Source organism: Bos mutus, chromosome 4 (genome assembly GCF_027580195.1).
Source record: "Bos mutus isolate GX-2022 chromosome 4, NWIPB_WYAK_1.1, whole genome shotgun sequence".
NCBI classification, from domain to species: domain Eukaryota; kingdom Metazoa; phylum Chordata; class Mammalia; order Artiodactyla; family Bovidae; genus Bos; species Bos mutus.
In genome coordinates, this window is record NC_091620.1 from 56,916,538 (window position 1) to 56,935,382 (window position 18,845).

Sequence of the window (18,845 nt, forward strand, 5' to 3'; positions counted from 1 at the left end):
TAATAAAGAATATCAGTGTAGCTGATTATTTTTCTGAGGCAGGGAATTAACAAAACGGTACAAATTCAGACAAAGGTTATTAACAAAGTCATGTTATCCCTATTTCATCTTAGAAGAAATTCAGACACTCACCCCTAGACTTTAGTCTTCAAGTTACTTTCTACTTACTATGAATTTGACCAAAAGTTTACAAAGTAGTGATATGGCTAGACTCCTGGTAGAAATGAGGCTCAAAGTTACTGGAAAATTTTCCATCTTGATAATCCTTTCAGATATATTTATTACCTTTTGCATATGCTCTTCACAGAAGAGATATTAACCTCCTAAATCAAAATGTTCTCTGCAAAGTAAGCAAATACCACTGAACATAGAATAATTAAAGGACATGGATAAGCTTAATAAAAGGGGGTGGGAAGGCAGAAGAGGGGACTCAAAGGCTGACCCTAGTGGGTAGCTCTGCTGCAGAAGTGGATGAAGAAGGGGAGCTCTAAGAATGTCAGCCCAGATGGTGATAAATGATTCAAAACAGCACGCAGGCTCCTTGAAGCCAGATCCCTCCTATCATCTTTCAACAACTCACGTTGATAAAAGGCAAGTGAACGTTTGTTTCTAATTATTCTGGAATGTCAACTGTAGCAGAGAAAATTAGTTTAGCTTTAAAAGTCAATTACAAACAAATGTACTGCGCGAATGTCAAGGGGGACTGATCCTTGGAGAAATGTGGAGTCTCCAAGAAGCCAAGCGAAAGAGTGAGCAAGTGAGAACTGGAGGCACTCTCACCTGTCACCGCCAGCAGTGCAAAGTCCAGCACCGAGAAGAGCCATCTTCTGCCTGGGCGGGAGCCAGGCATTCCTGTCCATACTCCAAACCTCATCCAGCCCTTGGTTTAGTGCCTAGGTTTCTAAATAGCACAAAATGCTCTTCTCTCCATGATGTGCATTTCCTCACCTTTATGAAACCACTCACCTCCTCTCATTTCTGTCTTCAGGTTGTGCTGCTCTATGCCTCTACCTATGTCCTGGTGTCCCTCAGCATAGACAGATACCATGCCATCGTCTACCCCATGAAGTTCCTGCAAGGAGGTGAGCAGGCTCCACCAAGCACTATCCTTGGGTGAGGGTTTTTGCTAATATTATCCTCTTAGTAATGGCTCTTTTCCTTCCCCTTTCTCCTCTTCCCCTTCCTTCCCCACTTCTTGAGTCTGATTGTCGAAAAAGACGTAGAAAAGAAACTTGGCTGCCTGGGAAAATGCTGACAGCTGGCCTGGATGGCCAAGAACTGTGAGGAAAGATGCTTTGCTAAGCCCACTCTGTGACCATTTTCCTTGACACTGATGCTTCCAGCTTTTTTTTTTAGAGTACTGTTGAAACACATAACTATCCAAACTAAGGAACACTCCCACTTCAACTTGCTTATTTTCCAGAAAGAAGCATTTTGCCTTCCTTACCCCAAAACCATGGAAATAATTGGAAAAATGTTTCAAATTGATAATTATAATGGAAACAAGGAAAACCCTCGTTGATCCAGAGATAGTGAAGAATCCCTGAAAGAAGGAAGCAGACGGGTCAGCAGGAAGGCTCAAGGCACACAACCCACAGTACACACAGATGATGCTACAGCAATGGGGCAGAGGTCTTCCTAAATAGATCGTGGAAATGCCTAGAGCAAGAGAGACTCAGGGAAATTGGCACGGTGATTCTTAGAGTACAATGAGGACCTTTTATCACAGCACATCTCCCGTCCTGCTGTCCTTCCCCTTCCCAGATGTGCAGCAAGGATGAACATCTCTGCTTCCAAGTAGTGGGGACACTGGATTTCAAGAGACAGGGTGGGGCCCTGGGGAGCAATGACACCTTGGAGAGATGGTGGATACCTAGTCACAGGACTAATTGTCCATTGCTCTGCCCACAGGCAGAGGCCACTTACATCTCTGACCTCCAAAAGCAAATAAGAGTCCAAAGTACTTCACGTTTCCAAGCAGGCTGTGAAACTGATAAAGTGAAGAACCTAATATGAAATCTTGTCTACAAAAATGAGGTGCAATCAAATATCATGAAAAAGTGTGACAAAAGCCAAACTGTACAAGATAGATAATATGTTTAAAATACCATTCTGCAGAATTTACACCTGAGGAAACAAAATTAATAGAGCAAGCAGAATTTTAGAATAAGTAGCAATAATGTCATCAGATACTATTAAATACATCAGGCAGTACTGACACAGATACTTTGGATGGCAACGTATAGCAATACCTAATTAAAATGTAAAATGTGCAGCCCTTTGATATTGAAGTTCTACGTCTTGGTATCTTCTCTGGACAAATGCTGACATGTGTGCATAGATACACATATGTTGTGTATTGTAGCATTACTCAGAATATCAGGAATTCAATGCTCACCTTGGTGTCCCTCAGTGGAGGAATGGCTAGCACCCTATGCAGAAGTTTTAATAGCTTAGGTTCATTGATTGTGTACTATGTACTAGTCATGATTCTAAGTTCTTTATATATGTTAAATACTTTAATCCTCACAATAGCTCTGTGATATAGGTTCTATTATTATTTGCATCTTAGTCTGGGCAATTGCAATTCAAAGAGTTAAAGAAGTTTGCCCAAATCGCAGTTAGTAGCTGCAGGGGCAGGATTTGAACCCAGATGGTCTGGGTTCAGCTCAGGTGCACTCAAGTACTATATATCCTGTCTCTCAATGAAGAGGTAGGGCAGACATGGAGAGAGATATGCATCACCATGAAAATGTCTGCATCATATTTTGAGTAATAAAAACAATATACATGCAGTATGTATATAGTATAACACTAATACAAAGAAAAACTCAAAACAACACTAGAGAGAGAGAGAAGAGCAGGAAAGAATGCAAGAAATAGGGAGGTCTCAGAATAATAAACAACTGCCCACAAAAATGCACACCAACTAGTACTTAACCTTTGGGGATGGGAGTTGGAATCTCCATAGTGACCACAGGGATTTACATGCCATTAGGTAATTTTTATACCAGCAACACATGAGTGTGATGTGAAACTAATTTTAAGATAAAATTGATATCTATTTCTAAGGCTTTTTGTAGGTTGCATGTAAGTGAGTGTGTGTGAGGGGTGCAATCTGCACCAAGCTTTCTGGACACTGTTATGGTCTAGTGATGATGGCAGAGAAGGAAGTAGGGGAGGAAATGGGCTAAATGGGAGAGACATTTTATGATATGTGTATGCAGAAGTATGATACATGTACTCATCCATCTACTTATTAACACCCAGCAAGCTCTGGGGAGGATTGCAGACAATGTACAAAAGGCCATCTATACCAGAGTATTTCAAGGTGAAGAAATTGGGTTAAAGAAAACATAAGTATAAGAAAATCTGTGAGGGGGTGTCCCAGGACATTTGCTAGAGGGAGAGGCTTTGGGATCCATAGCCAAGGGGGAAACATGGTGAGTTACATGTCTAACCATATTCATTAGCTAAAAAACAAATCAACTATTAGGTTATGGAAAATATGACTGGTTCTGGGAGATACTGCCCAATATTATGGATTGGTCCCTAAATTACAGGAAAGACAGCAATGAATATTATAGTGTTCTTTAAAATATGGAAAGCAATTTATTTCCTCACTATAAAATTAATAGAGGCTTCATGTAGGGCACTTGGAAAATAATCATCTCTAATAACTCCAGGGAAATATGCAAGCTTGGAAATGAAATTAGCCAATTTCCCTTCCTCCGCCCAATTCCAACTGAAGTCATGCAAGAAGCACACAGATTGGAGGACACCTGCAGCCGGGAAGGGAGCTGAGGAAAGACGCCATCCAAAGACACGAAACTTCAAGGAATTCCCAGCACGTGGGCATCAGATTAAACATAACATGGATGCCAAGCCCCCTAGGAAAGCTGCATGGCCTGGCAGGAAGAGGAAAAGATTCTCAGTGTTATAGGATGAGGCAGTCAGTGGCACAGGGTGGAGGGAACTGCGTGCTAGAGCCTTCTTGGTGCTCCAGCTCGTTGGAATATAAGGGGTGAGGGGCAGGATTGAGAAGGCAGGCAGGAGACTCCCCACAGAGCAGCACAGAGAATGGGGCCAGTGGAGGCCGGCAGGGACTCTCCTGTGCCTGAGTAAGCACATGGCAATGGCAACACAACCAAAGGAAGGGCAGCAGCGATGGGGGAGTGAACACAGTTTACTGATGCTTTACTGCGTTTTACTTAAGTGGTAGTTTTCCTTAGCCAGCAACTCCAGAGGAGTCATCAATTTTAAAGCTCTTTAGTAAAATTAAATGTGAGAATATTTAGGAAAGCATCAACCAGTAATGAAGAGAGATATATAGAGCCAGATATTAAAATATAAAACTCTGTTAATTATAACTGTTTACTACTTAAAGTCACTGATATCAAAGGGCTTTCCTGAGTTTTCAAGCAGGTGGGGCAGAGTCTCCACCCCTACGGGGTCTCTGGATACATGTACCTTCTTTGTAGGTGAAGATGGAAAAGCTGTGTACAGTTAGTAAAAGCAAGACCTGGAGCTGACTATGGCTCAGATCATCAGCTCCTGATAGCAAAATTCAGGCTTTAAACTAAAGAAAGTGGGGAAAACCACTAGGCCAGTCAAGTATGACTTAAATCAAATGCCCTATGAATATACAGTGGAGTTGACAAACAGATTCAAGGGATTAGATCTAGTAAACAGAATGCCTGAAGAACTATGGTCAGAGGTTCATAATATTGTATAGTAGGCAGCGAACAAAACCATCCCAAAGAAAAAGAAATGCAAGAGGCAAAGGGGTTATCTGAGGAGGCTTTACAAATAGCTGAGGAAAGAATAAAAGTGAAAAGCAAGGGAGAACGGAATGATGGGAAGACCTAAAAAGACTGTATTATAATTCTACCCCAAGGTTCCTGTTTGTTCACTGTGCCAGTTATATCTGTTTTCTAAATCTTTCCAATAGCTCTTTTCAGAGTGACAGTTCAACAAGAACAGAATCCCAGATATTATTTCCCAAATATTTGGGATTCAAGATTCTAATAGAGCCCCTAGTTTCTTCTAGAATTGTTCTCACTTCTTATAGTCCTCCTGATCACATACTACTCACCTCTCTACAATACCTCCTGATTCTACATTTCCCTCTGTCACCCTGAGACATGAACTGGCTTTCCAATTTGAAAGTTGGGAGGTGGAGGGAGGTGTCCTGTCCTTGGATGAAGGGGCCCACCAGGGTCAGTCAACACAGACAGCACAGCTAGAGTGGGGATGAAGATGAAGAGCTTCAACACCAGCTTAACAGAAAGCATCATAAAAACTGTTTCAAAAGAACACTCTCATGTGTATTAATTGTCTCCATCTGACCCCATCATGGTTAGATGAGCAGAAGGTATATATATTTTTTTAATTCCACTTTCAAGAACTCAATTTGAGACTGAGTGGTTTGCCCAAGGTCAAAACATCACATCCGAAAGAGCCCAAATCTAGAGTGTGGGGTCAGAGCTACCAGACTTCAGGGCTTGGTTGAAAGAACTCTGCTCTCCAGAACCAAGCCCACTGCTCTTTCTCTGCCTTACCACTCCTCCCTTGTTCCTTCAAACAAAAGAAGGCTATCGAACGTTTGCCAAACAGCTTTCAAACACTGTCACAGTGCTTCATATTGCTAGGTATGTGAGAAGAATAACAACCAGATCAAAGGCCCCATCTCTGCCTTTCAGGATGAGCAAGGCACCAGAGACAAGCATTTGCACAGCAACCTATCAAATGTACATGATACAAACTGAGCTCCATAGTACTATAGGAATGTGTCAGCATCTCAAGTCAAACAGGTAAATCAGGGAAGAAAAACAGAAGGAGAGATTGGGCCAAGCAATGCTCTAGCTTCTGTGATTAAATTCTCCCTTTAATCCTTGCATCAGCTCTAGATGCAGGTCCTATTACTCCCATTTTAAGCATAAGGAAACTGAGGCTCTGAGAGTTCTAGAATTCCTCTCCCACCACGATCTTTTTCCACACCAGATACCAAGTGTGCTCCCAAAGGCTGTTTCCAGATGCTCAGGCATCCCTCTCTTTTCTTTGAGCAGAAAAGCAGGCCAAGGTCCTCATCATGATTGCCTGGAGCCTCTCTTTCCTGTTCTCCATTCCTACCCTTATCATATTTGGGAAAAGGAAACTCTCCAATGGCGAAGTGCAGTGCTGGGCCCTGTGGCCTGACGACTCCTACTGGACCCCGTACATGACCATCGTGGCCTTCCTGGTGTACTTCATCCCCCTGACAATCATCAGGTAAGAGGCCAGCAGGCCAGACACACATGGGGACTTTCCCAGTTCATCAACTGTGTTCTCTTTCCTTCTAGGGCACTCATTGCTCCTAGTGTCCTTTGGGGAACTGGCTAGGAGCCAAGATCTTATGTAAAGCTACCATATGCTAAGCTCAACTCCTCCGAAGTGGAATAAGGAGGACGGAACTAACATTTTCTGATTATGTGCTATGGGGCAGGCCTTGTGAAAAGTGGCTAACAATTATCCCATCCAACACAACTCTATGAAATAACTACTCTTATCCCCATTTTATAAATGACAAAACTCAAGCACAAATAAGTCAAGTAACTTATTCAACATAACATGGTATTTAACCCCAGGTTTGTCTGATTTCATATCCTGTTCTCTCTCCTATATCATGCAACTTTTTAAATATAAGACCTAGTACCAGTTTCAGAAACCTTATAATTGAAAAGACAGACAAACTTGAAACAAAACTGGAAAAAATGAAAACACAGTACACACAGAAATATGCTAGCATGTGTATTCAGTGAAGTCAAACAATGGCAGGGAGCACTTTTTGGAAGCATCCTTTAAATGAGGGAAGTCTTCAGATAGGAGAAGGGGAAGGTAAGAACAGGTTACCTGGTGACTGGGGATAAGAGTGTATATGGTGACTGGAAAGGACAGGCAGGCAGTGCCAATGGAAGAGAAGTTGGCAATCAGCTCTTTCTGGATGGGGTGAGGCTCATTGTGAAGGGCCTTAGGAAACAAACCATAGGATGTTCCCTTTGCCCTGCAGCCAAAGGTGGACCAAAGATGGTCTTTCAGTAGAGAAGATCACAACCTCCTGGACGAGGCAGGGTCTCCCTTAGTCACACCACAGGATCCTCTCTGAAAGGCTGGCTCAGCACAGGTTGGTGGGATTGGAAACAGCAGGGAGATAACTGGCTTGTTAAGTACGAACATGGAGCTTGCTGATTCTGCACCTCTTGAGTGTTCCCAAGTCTACTATCGAGTACCACATAAGTTGTCCTGGGCAAATGAAGATCAGCCTTTGTGTTTCAATATTAATAGTGTAAATAATGCTGTGATAAAAATCTTGGTACTTAAAATTATTCATGAGTCCCTGATTATTTCCTCAGAACTCATTCTAATGGAATTGCTAGATCATAGATGATGTTCATTTAAGACTTTTGATGCATATTCATAACCTGCCCTATAAAAAAAAGTGTATTTCTGCCAACAGCAAACAAGAGCTCTGATTTTTCTTCCCCTCACCCAGAGAAAGGTGATATCGTTTCTTTATTAAATCTTTGCTGATCACAAAGGTTTAAAAAAGTATCTCATTGTTTCCATATGCATTTCTTGGATTAAGTGATTGAATATTTTCAAGTGTTTTCTGATGTTATAGGAATTACTTGTTCTTGCTCTTTGTTCATCTTTGTCTCATAAGATGCTAAAGCTGGAAAAATGTTACCCATCACATAGTTCAGCCCCTAAACTTTTCACAAGTAGACCTAGAGCTAAAAGAAGTGAAATGATTTGCTTTCCATCAAAGGTATACAGGAGCAGAGTGATTCCCACGGTCAGCCGCTCAGCCTTTCTGAGATTGGATATTATCCAGTCATCTCTGCTGAATCCACAAGTTAACATCTATACTATATTTCAACTTACTGCTCTCCTCTTCACCAAGCTGAATCTGGGAGGAAGCTGGAAGGGATGATTAAAGTTATTTAGATAGTTGATCAAAACTAGGTAACAGCCAGTTAAAAGAAGCACAGAAAGAGGCCAGCTGCAATGGTAAGAAAGTATTTGGAAGGAAGCGAATCATGTCATCACAGGCAACTGACACACTGATTTCAGCAGCAGCGAATATCCCTGCTTCTCTCCTGATTGATTTCCCATCAGCTCCTGAAATCAGTTCAAACCCCTGTTCCACAGGGTGGATGCAACCCTGAAGCACAGGCTCACAACATGCTGTCTGGCCAGATCTCTCACTCAGGGCTTTCACGGTCTGAAATTTCCCCCATTCATTCAAGCTGCCTCTTCTCCAACTTGCCTACAGTTCAGCTTGTACATTTTTGTAGTGTCCTTGGAAAATGCAAAGTCTAACTTAATGATTAAAGGGGGTGATTTCAAAAGTCCTTTTCACTCAGCCCTTGTCAGACTAAGGCATCAGTAAATCCTGCTCCTTGATGCTTGCTTCCAGCCAGGGCAGAACCATGAAAATGCAGTGACCTTGTTCTGTACTTTAGCTCCCCTGAAGCGTTTCTTACCTACTCAGTCATTACCTTCCCTCCTGCCTCCTGTGGTCAGCCTTCTGCGGGAGAGAGCTTCTCTCTGGGGGGATGCACCAGAGCAAATCATCTGTTCTTGAATGAGGACCAGGTATGAACGAAGTTTTCTGAGGCATTTGTTTTCCAACGAGTTTGAGGGATAAGTTGCTATAATTTCACCTATCTCAGAGGTAAAAGCAACTCTTTTTTATTGTTTTCTTTTTTTCTTAACCATACTTTGGCACCCTGAGCTTGATTCTGTTGCTAGTGACTTTCAGATAAGTTTAAAGTCTTAATTCCAAGACTGAGTAGAAGAAAGAAACAACTCAAGTGTTCACTAGTTTTATTAACCATGTCTCATGCTTTATTGCCCCTCATGCATGATACATTTATATACAGATATATATATACACATAAACATAAATGTATATTCTTACCAAAAATGATTGGCAAAAAAAAAATATATATATATATGTTGTTGTTTTAATTTGCATTTCTTTCATCACGAACGAGGTTGAACATATTGAATACCACTTCATTGAGTTATGCAAGCCCCTTCGCCATGACAAGGCTGTGACACATGAAGGGGAACACATTTTATACGTTCAATATTATTTTTGGTTTATTTTGCTTTTTCTTTATTCATTTATTTTTGGCTGTGTTGGGTCTTCATTGCTGAGTGCAGGCTTTCTCTAGTTGCCATACAGCAGAAGCTATTCTAGTTGCGGTTTGTGGGCTTCTCGTTGCAGTGGCTTCTCTTGCTGTGGAGCGTGGCCTCTAGGCAAAGGACCCTACTGCGGTTGTCGCGTGTGGGCTCAGGAGTTGTGGCTCCCGGGCCCTGGAGCACAGGCTCCTTAGTTGCAGCACATGGGCTTAGTTGCTCAGCAGCATGTGGGATCTTCCCAGGTCAGGATTGAACCCACGTCTCCTGCATTGGCAGGCAGATTCTTTACCACTGAGCTACCAGGGAAGACCTATTTCTGTTTTTTAAGTAACTTACCTATTCATATTCTTTTTCTCCATTTATCTTATTCTCTCTCTTTAGAGATATTTTTGTATAAAAACTTTCCCTGTTTTCATATGATTAGGATATTTCCCTAGTTTTTCCCTAGTTTGCCTTTTCATTTTGAATATGATTTTATTTTGCTTTCAGTTAATAAGACTGACATAATCAAGAGGAGAGAAATTATGAATAACTAAAATTAGAAAGTCAAATGAATCAGTTTGAAAAAAAGAATCATAGGAAAGTACTTGGCAAAAGTTTATATAAATGCATATAAAAAATGAATGAAATGTAAATGGCTTTCTGTAATATATAAACATTTTATATTTTAGTGTATTCACATCCACTCACACTTTACATTTTTTATTTCTATTCTCTCTTAGGAAAGGATAAGTTCATTTCACAAACTTACCTATATGTTAACTTTTAAATGATTTATTATTTTACTTATTTGAAAATAATTTCAGTTTTGGGAGCATGTTAAAAATATCACTTTAAAATTGTATTATTTTATTGTGATGTCTAATTTTGAGATTTTACTTGATTTTTATGTAATATAAATTAAAAATCTAAGTTAAATTTATGTTTTTTTAATGCTGGGTCATTCACTCCAACATTACTTACTGAATAATTTACCTTTTCTCTATGGTATGAAATGGTAATTCTATCATATGCATATTTATATTATAAATGTTCTTAGTGTGTAGGAGCTTTCTAATCTCTTCACTTTTTTTTGGTTTTCTCTATTCTTTATCTTTAGAGAAACCATTATACAATAATTTTTTTCTTCTTTAATATGTTGTAAATATTTCCCCAGTTTTTCATTTGTTTCTTCATTTTCAATATGTTTCCTTTTTCTCATATGAAAATACACTTAATAGCATTTTTCTCATATCAAACTGGCAACATTTTTAAAAAGACTTGGGAGTGAGGGACACAGTGGGAGGCAGAGAATGAAATTTTTTACAAACTTTATTAAAAAACAATTTAATAAAATACAATGAGAATCCTTCAAAAGTTTATACAGCAAAAGAAATCAATGGAGAGTTTCGGATTAGCAGATGCAAATTATTACACATATGGATAAACAACAAGGTCCTACTGTACAGCACAGGGAACTATAATCAATATCCTGTAATAAACTGTAATGGAAAATAATATGAAAAAGAGTATATATGTATAACTGAATTACTTTTCTGTACAGCAGAAATCAACATAACACTATTACACATTACATTTTACACTTCAACAAAGTTTTTAAAAAGTAAAAATTTTTTAAATAGAAAAGAAATCAATCAAAAATGTCCAAGCAGAAGAGGAAATTACATGGTCCTGATGAAAAAGTACTACCTTCTGAAGGTACCCCCTTCTCATCAAAAAATCTCTGGGAATATGAAATAGAATGCATGCATAATATTCCACAGCGTGGTTGAATATGCTTTCATTTTGTTTCCAGTTAGTAGAGATTGACACAATTAAGAAAAGGACAGACCACACAAATAATTAAGTTAGTGGTTTTTCTGCTACTAATATTACATTGTTTTAATGACTGTAGCTTTATATACATTTAATATCTGCTCCAGTGTTCTTGCCTGGAAAATCCCAGGGACGGCAGAGTCTGGTGGGCTGCCGTCTATGGGGTCGCACAGAGTCGGACATGACTGAAGCGACTTAGCAGCAGCAGCAGCAGCAAGACAAGATCTATGCCTTTTTGAGATTCTAAGGCTATTCCTGGGGAAGCTGCTCACACACTCTCCTTGCACCCACTACTCCAGCCAGAACAAGCCGTCTGAACACCCCACACTCCTCTCATCCCTGGGCCTTTGTGCACATCATTCCTTATGTCTGGGCACTCCTCCAGACTCACTCTGCCTCACTTCTGGCAAAATGATTCACATTCTTTCTGTCTTATTCCAAAGACTGACGGAGTTGTCTCTGCCAATCCTAGGCCACATCCGACCTCAACTTGTCCAAGCTGCCATTAAGGCTTCATGGGAGTGTCACTGCCTGCTTCTGCAACTGTATCTCTTGAGCATGTGACTCTTGTCTCAATCTCTAGACTCCAAACTCAGCACATAATGAACACTTTGTAAATGTTAGATTAAATAAACAATGCAGACCTGACTGCTGAACTTCGTCAATTAGACAGAAGTATTATGTCATTCCATCTCTCTCTCTCTCTCACTCACACACACACACACACACACATCTAGTATGGAAATTTCTGGTTATTTAATGCCTAGATCAGTTTCTGGCATATGGCAGATACTCCATAAACATATGTGAAAGGAAAGAAGAGAGAGAGAGGAAGAAATGCAGAGAGGAAGGGAAAGAGGAAGGAAGGAGTCATATTGTCAGTGGCAAACTCTCCTGAGAGCTGTGCGTGGATAAAGATTTAGCTGTTCCATCACTAATTAAATCAGGCTCCCAGGACCTGAAACCACAGTGACTGACAATAAAGGCAATGCATTGTTTTTCTGGGTCACCAGAACTCCTGTTGCTTCAAAATTTATTTGACTTGTCTGACTGTTGCTGGGAAAGGTTTTTAGCCCTACTGTAATTGATTTACTCTAGCTATGGTTATCTTCTTGCTACCTAATTGATTTCTCATTCTCCTATCATTTTTACTCTAGGAGATGAAGGTAGAGGCATAAAAGATCCATAGCTGGCAACTGCAAAACAATAAGTGGAAAAATGCACATTGGTCATGGAGCACTGATTTATATTATGCAGAAAAAAATCCATTTATTTTGTTTGGGGAAAGGGGGGTCATGTTGTGGGGAAAGCCCCATGCAGAGGTCAGAACAGGTCTGTGGACCACAAAATCATGGTAGATATAAGGGCCCAAGGTCCTAGCCAGCACTGTCCATGGTACGAGATGTCCAAGGCCAAAGTATATTGTCTGAGAGATGGCAAGAGGTAGGTCTTTTGAAAAAGCCATCATTACTAGCCTGCTAGGTTATGGTAGATGCTTATATTTGAGTTCCCCATATCCATTCCACTCTAAGCTGCTCACGGCAACCCCTCCCCTTAGCATGTGAATGCTTCAGATCTACTTCTAGGCAATGAAATGTGAGGCAGTGTCTTTTGAAGAGCTTTTGGAAAGATTTCCCCATTTTAAGCAATGAAATGAAAAATAAAAATCTTTCTTCCCCTGTTTCCCTCCTCAGAAGCATCTGTGTTAAGATCTTGTTATACACCCTTCCAGGACTGTTCAGTTCACATACCAGCATATACATATGTACAGAAACAAATTAAACATACTGAAGGACATCTGATCTTTGAAAAAAGAGAAAAAGTTGATCAATCGCTTCACTTTCCTGTTTAGGGCCATTCAGTGGATTTCTATTGTTTCAGACAAAAAGTCCAAGACCTCAAACTCTGTACTCAAGGCCATGTGTGACCTGGTCCATGCCTCACTCTCCATCCTTTTCTTAGGCCACACAAGCTGCCTTACTCACCATGCTTCAACCACACTGGCCTTCTCTAAGTTCTTCAAATGGGCCTGATCCCTCCTGTCTCAGAGACTTTGCAAGTGCTAGTCCCTCTGCTTGAATGACCACCTTATTTTTTGCATTTAAAAAAACCATTTTATTCTTCAGATCTTAGTTGAAACTACACCTCTTCTGAAAAGGCTTTCCTGAAGCCTTTCAAGCCAAGCCTCTATTACATACTCTTACATCCCCTATATCTTATCTTCATGGCATTAGTGTTAGTGAAACTAATTAATGAGAAGAGAGACACTTTTGATCAGGGAGTATCCTTAAGCCACTAGTAGGAGAAGAGTGAAAAGGACCACGTGAAGCATGCCAAGTGAAGCATCAGCTCCCCCTACTCCCGCTTCTACTCCCACTCATGCTTAGCTTCTAGTTAGATCTACAGAGCACAACTGAACCTCATACTCAGGCCCCAGAATGAGGCAAAGGTGGAGACAGAGATGGAACCTGTGGCTCTAAGACTGTGATGGGCATCCATCAAGTCCCTGACCTGTGCTGAGTAGGAGTCATGAAAGGGGCACTTTTGGTCTGAGTGGAATGTTCTCCCTGTATCTTGAGGACAGAGGGAACTTTTGATTCCATTTCCTGACACTCATACACAATCTAGAAGCAAGACTCAGGAAGTAGCCTCAGGCATCCTCTTCAGTACTTAATGCCACTTGAAAAGTCTTCCTCTGGTTTGCACTCTCACACTCTTCCATGGCCAGGAGCTGCCTCCAGAAGGCAGCGGAAGAAAATGGGTCTGTGTTTGGATGGCCTTCCATAAAATCAAGAAATAAACCAGCCAGGAAAGGGATACTTTACTCAATCTTGGTGCCCCTTAGGTTTTCAGGTTTCTAAGAAGCTTGAAATAAAGCTATGCCTGCTGAGAGAATGGAGATAAATAAAAGGCATGGAAGAAAGGATGGAGATGCTGTTCCTCAGCTGTTTCTGAGAATGGGCCATTTCTGGATCTGCTTGATCTTTAAGATATGACTGCCATAGACAAGGGACTTCCCACGTGGCTCAGTGGTAAAGAAACACCTACCAAATATAGAGGATATAGGAGACATGGGTTCAATCTCTGGGTCAGGAAGATCCACTGTAGCAGGAAATGGCAACCTACTCCAGTAGTCTTGCCTGTAAAGCCCTATGGACAGAGGAACCTGGTGGGATACAGTCCATGGGGGTCACAAAAAGTTGGACGAGAGTGACTGAGCACCCATGCATGGCATGGACAAGACTCAACATACCAAGTGTTATACCAGCCCAGAGGCCCCAAGGAAGAGGTAGCCAACTGTCACCGAGGAAGAGAAAGGTTTCATATCAACATGATACATGGAGAATGGGCTAAAAAAATGTATTTTTAGGAAGCAAAGGAGACACAGAGAAATGGAAGACATCGGACCTTATGTTCACCCAAAGCCAACTACATATTAAGCATGGGATTGGGGTTAGTTTAGTTGGCTCCTCCTGTTACTGACCTGGAAGAAGGTGTATTGAGAGATACTGGAGTAGAGGGAGGCAGGATGGTGACGATAGAGGTGAAGAAGGCAGAGATAGATTGTAGGAGGCTTTGGATGCCCTGCTCAAGAGACTAGATAGCATTGTGTAGGAAAGTGGAGGCACTGGAGGGTTTTTAAGCCAAGGAATGATTCTCTGTCCCAAAGCTCCAGTTCTGATGGCAAGTCGTATAGACATTCCAGATGGTAGCAAAGTGGAGATGTTTATAGACTATGGCAATAAATCAGACAAGAGATGATAAGGAGTGTTTGTTCTGGCAGCACATATATTAAAATTAGAAGGATACAAAGAAAATTTTCATGGCCCCTGCATAAGGATGACACATTAATTTGTGCATTCATGCATATTTCTGTGCTTAATGGATACAAAGTTTCAGCTGGGAAAGATGAGAAAGTTTTGGAGGTGGGTGATAGTGAGAGGTGCACAGCAATGTCAGTGTACTTAATGCCTCCAAACTGTACACTTAAAAATGGATAAAATGGTAAATTTTATGTTATATTTATTTCATCACAATAAAGAAGGTTCTAGATACTAAACAAGAAGATACTGTAAGGGTCTGAAGTGATGCTGAAGAGCAGAAGTGGAGAGGAAGGCACAGATGATGGAGACATTTTGAAGGGACAATTCACAGAATTTGCTGATTAATTAGATGAAAAGAATCAGCAAGAAGGAAATAGATGTATTCACAGTTCTCTCTGATGTATGACTGTTACATCCTGAGAAGTGGCCGCATTTGGGAAATAAAGGGGCATCCTACTTATTAGTTTTCCTGGCGAACAGTAAAGCTGCTCCTGGCTTTCTACTTGCTTGACTGATCCTAGCGGGACAAGGTGGGGGTGACTAAGGCCCAAACCCCTAATACATAAAACCTTTCTTAATTTTCCACTGTGTATACGGTTGATAATAACAAATACTTGAAGTATCATTCAATTAAGCAGTGGGGTTGCAACTGTGGTACTCAATTATACTTGATGATATTGTAACCTTTCCTTGTATTTCATTTATCTGGGAAAAAGTTTTCCTGATCTCACAAATATTCAACTTAGGGAAAAGAATAGACTCACTAGCAATTTGCTTTCTCATTTTTTCTTTCATGTAGACAAACAATTTCCAGAAAAGTCCCTGGGCAGGTATAGGAGGGTCGAGGATGCTCCTCAAATACCCTGAGCTTTCCTGGCAGACTCAGAGGAGGTTCTCTGAGCAGGGAAAAGCAATAAGGAGGGTTTTACCACAGTCATTAATTGAGTTATATTACAGAGACCATTAAAAGCAATTAGTGCTTTGTCAGCTACTGTGAACTAGAACTCTGATTTTTTTTTTACCCAAGTGATTCTCAAGAGGGATGTTAGTGCAGTTTTAAAATGAAGCAGTGCTTTGTCTCAAAGTTTTTAGTCAAGGTTCTTAGTATATTAGAAATGTCAAATAACTAATTAAAGAAGGGTATGTTTATATTTATCAAAGGGGATAAAGGATACAAACTTTGCTAATGCTTTTGAGTCATTAGTCCTTTTTTCCTGTTCGGTGCAGATTTTGCTGCTATTGTTGTTGTTTAGTCGCTCAGTCGTGTCCGACTCTTTACAAACCCATGGACTGTAGCCCACCAGGCTCCTCTGTCCATGGAATTTCCCAGGCAAGAATACCAGAGTGGGTTGCCATTTCCTCCTCCAGGAGATCTTCCTAACCCAGGGATCAAACCCACGTCTCCTTTATTGCAGGCGGATTCTTTACCACTGGGTCACCAGGGAAGCCCCTGGGTGCAGATTACACCATGTCATATTAGGTGTGATATCATGTGAAAAATGAAGAAGGAAGGGAAAGAAAATAACATTCATTGAGCCTCTGATAATTTTAAAACACTGTGTATAGCACTTTAAAGGTTGTCACATTTGATCCCTAAAAAACTCTTAAGTTTGCATTATTAACTTGATTTGATGGTCTAAACTAAGACCCAGTCTTTTAGTGGGTTCTGGCTGCTATGATAGAGCACCACAACACAGAGCAGGTGACTTGCAAACAACAGAAATATATTTCTCACAGTACTGGGGCCTAGAAGTCTGAAATCAGGTTGCCAGTTCAGTTGGGTGGGGCCTCCCTGGTGGCTCAGTGGTAAAGAATCTGCCTGCAATGCAGGAGATGTGGGTTTGACCCCTAAGTTGGGAAGATCCCCTGGAGGAGGAAATGACAATCCACTCCAGTATTCTTGCCTGGGAAAGAATACTGAGGAACTTGGCGGGCTACGGTCCATGGGGTCGCAAAGGAGTAGGACATGAATTAGCAACGAGCACGAGCAGGAGCACGGTTGGGTGAGGGCTCTCTTCCAGGTTGCAGACTTCTCCTTGTAGCCTCACACAACAAAAATGTCACGAGAATTCTGTGGGAATATCCTCTTACAAGGGCATTAATCCCACTCATGAAGATGCAACCCTCCATATGACCTAAGCACCTCCCCAAAGTCCCATATCCTTATAACACCATATTGGACAGTAGGATTTCAACATATAAATTTGGGGAGGAGGGACACAATTCTTCCTGTTTCACTCAGTGTATTAGTTATTTATTTCTGGGTAACATATTATTATTTTAAGTCACCAGGTTCATGATAATTTATCTCTTAATGGGTTCGGGTTGCTTTAACTTATTATCTCACAGCTTCTGTGGGTCAGAGTCTGGACATGGTTTAACTGGGTCCTCTGCTTAGGTGTCTGCCAGGGCTGAGGTGTTATCAGAGGCTCAAGTAAGGAAGGATTTTCCTCCAAGTTTCCCTGGACTTCTGGCAGAATTGATTTCTTGGGGCTAAAGGACTCACAAAAGCTTGCTTCTTCAAAGCTAGCAATGCACTAGAGACACTAGCAAGACAGATCCTGCACACTTATGTAATCATAGACATCCCATCACTTTCACCCCAAAGCACTGATAAGCAAGTCACAGGTCTGGCCATATCTGACATGTTCACATCTGACAGTGATGTGAACACCTGAGGCAGGAATTATGGAGTCAAGGAAAGCCTGTCAAGGCCATACAACCAGCAAATAATAGAGCTAGTTACAAATCTAAATTTTTCTGACCCCAGACCCTGTGTTTGGATTCCAGTCTCAGCTGTACCTCTGACCATCTGAATTATCTTGGAGAAATCACTTGATTTCACCCAGTCCAAGGCTCCTGACTTAAAAAAAAGAAGCGGCTGCCATCTATTGTGACTCTGTAATCAGGAAGGATAGGGGGGCAGACCATGGTTGAAAGACCCTTGCCTCCACATCTCACACCTGGGGGACTGGAGTGTCCTCAGAGTGAGGACCCACCAGCCACTTTAATACTATATTTGGTCCTTTCCGCAGTGTCATCTATGCCATTGTGATCAGAACTATTTGGGTCAAAAGCAAAGCCTATGAGACAGTGATTTCCAACTGCTCAGGTAAGTCTTTTATCTGCATTACCAAATCTTTAGCTAATCTTGCTTCTGCAGAGGTTTTTCTCTAGCAAACATGAGCTGGGGTTTTACAGTTATAACAAGCCTGTTGTTATATCAGAGACCAGCTGGCACATCAGACCCCCCAAAAGCTGTTTCAGGCAGGCTTTGCCTTCTCCACATGGCTCTCCCAAAATCTGAGGAAGGAGGACTTTGGGTCTGGCTAAGCTGTGCCAGCAGAGCCCCTTGAAACAGCTCTAAGCCAGGGTCTGAGGGTAACCCTATCCTGGTGGGTTTGCAGAGAGGCACCCAAGAGGACTCTGGTATGAAAAGAGAGGACCGTGTAGGGAGGAGGCCACACGTTCAGCAAAACATGAGGACAGACATTTCTGCTTGGCTTAAATTTACAGAAAAACTGTCATCTAACCACAAAACAGTCCTGGGCCCTAGGACAGTCAAGGCAGAATACATGCCCTCCCCATGGTTTGAGCATACCCCACACAGCAGAACAAGCCCAAGACTGCCTGCTACAGCCCTTCCCCAAATCCCATTTCAGCAACCTTACTGCTGAGCACCACCTGCACAATAGGTGCTGAGACTTGGAGGCCCATCTGCTTCCCAGGCAGACACCGCTGGGCCTCTGACAACAACCTGAAGAGAACACAGCACACAAACATGCCCGAGAGAGAAGAGAACGTCTCCTGGGTGTCTAGTTACTATAAAATGGCTAGTTCTGAAAAAGGAGACCATGGAGTTTCCATGGACCAAGACCACACATATATATTCATTTTTCAAAAATTATCATCCATCTTTTACAAATGGAAATCATATTAATTTTAAATTATACATATCTATATAGATATATCATTGCATTGTCTGGGTAGGTTTTTGATTGAGTTGTCACTTAACAG

The 18,845-nt window shown here is 41.3% G+C and overlaps 1 protein-coding gene, 1 long non-coding RNA gene and 1 other non-coding gene across 4 annotated transcripts in view; 2 read left to right on the plus strand and 1 right to left on the minus strand.

Moving 5' to 3' along the window:
* Positions 1-18,845, plus strand: part of NPSR1 (neuropeptide S receptor 1) — a 152,580-nt gene that overhangs the window by 114,458 nt on the left and 19,277 nt on the right. Inside the window, exons 4-6 of one of the 2 annotated variants that reach the window (XM_005889111.2) lie at positions 989-1,082; positions 6,069-6,270; positions 17,864-17,940. In XM_005889111.2, coding sequence (XP_005889173.1) covers positions 989-1,082; positions 6,069-6,270; positions 17,864-17,940 — 373 coding nt within the window. The remainder of the gene's footprint in view (positions 1-988; positions 1,083-6,068; positions 6,271-17,863; positions 17,941-18,845) is intronic. The other variant, XM_014483724.2, reaches the window with a different exon arrangement.
* The window catches only part of LOC138987622 (uncharacterized), a 96,449-nt gene that overhangs the window by 6,871 nt on the left and 70,733 nt on the right, over positions 1-18,845 (minus strand). The window lies entirely within an intron of this gene.
* Positions 14,773-14,879, plus strand: LOC138987710 (U6 spliceosomal RNA). Its single transcript, XR_011464089.1, has one exon. It is a non-coding gene; the product is annotated as a U6 spliceosomal RNA (small nuclear RNA).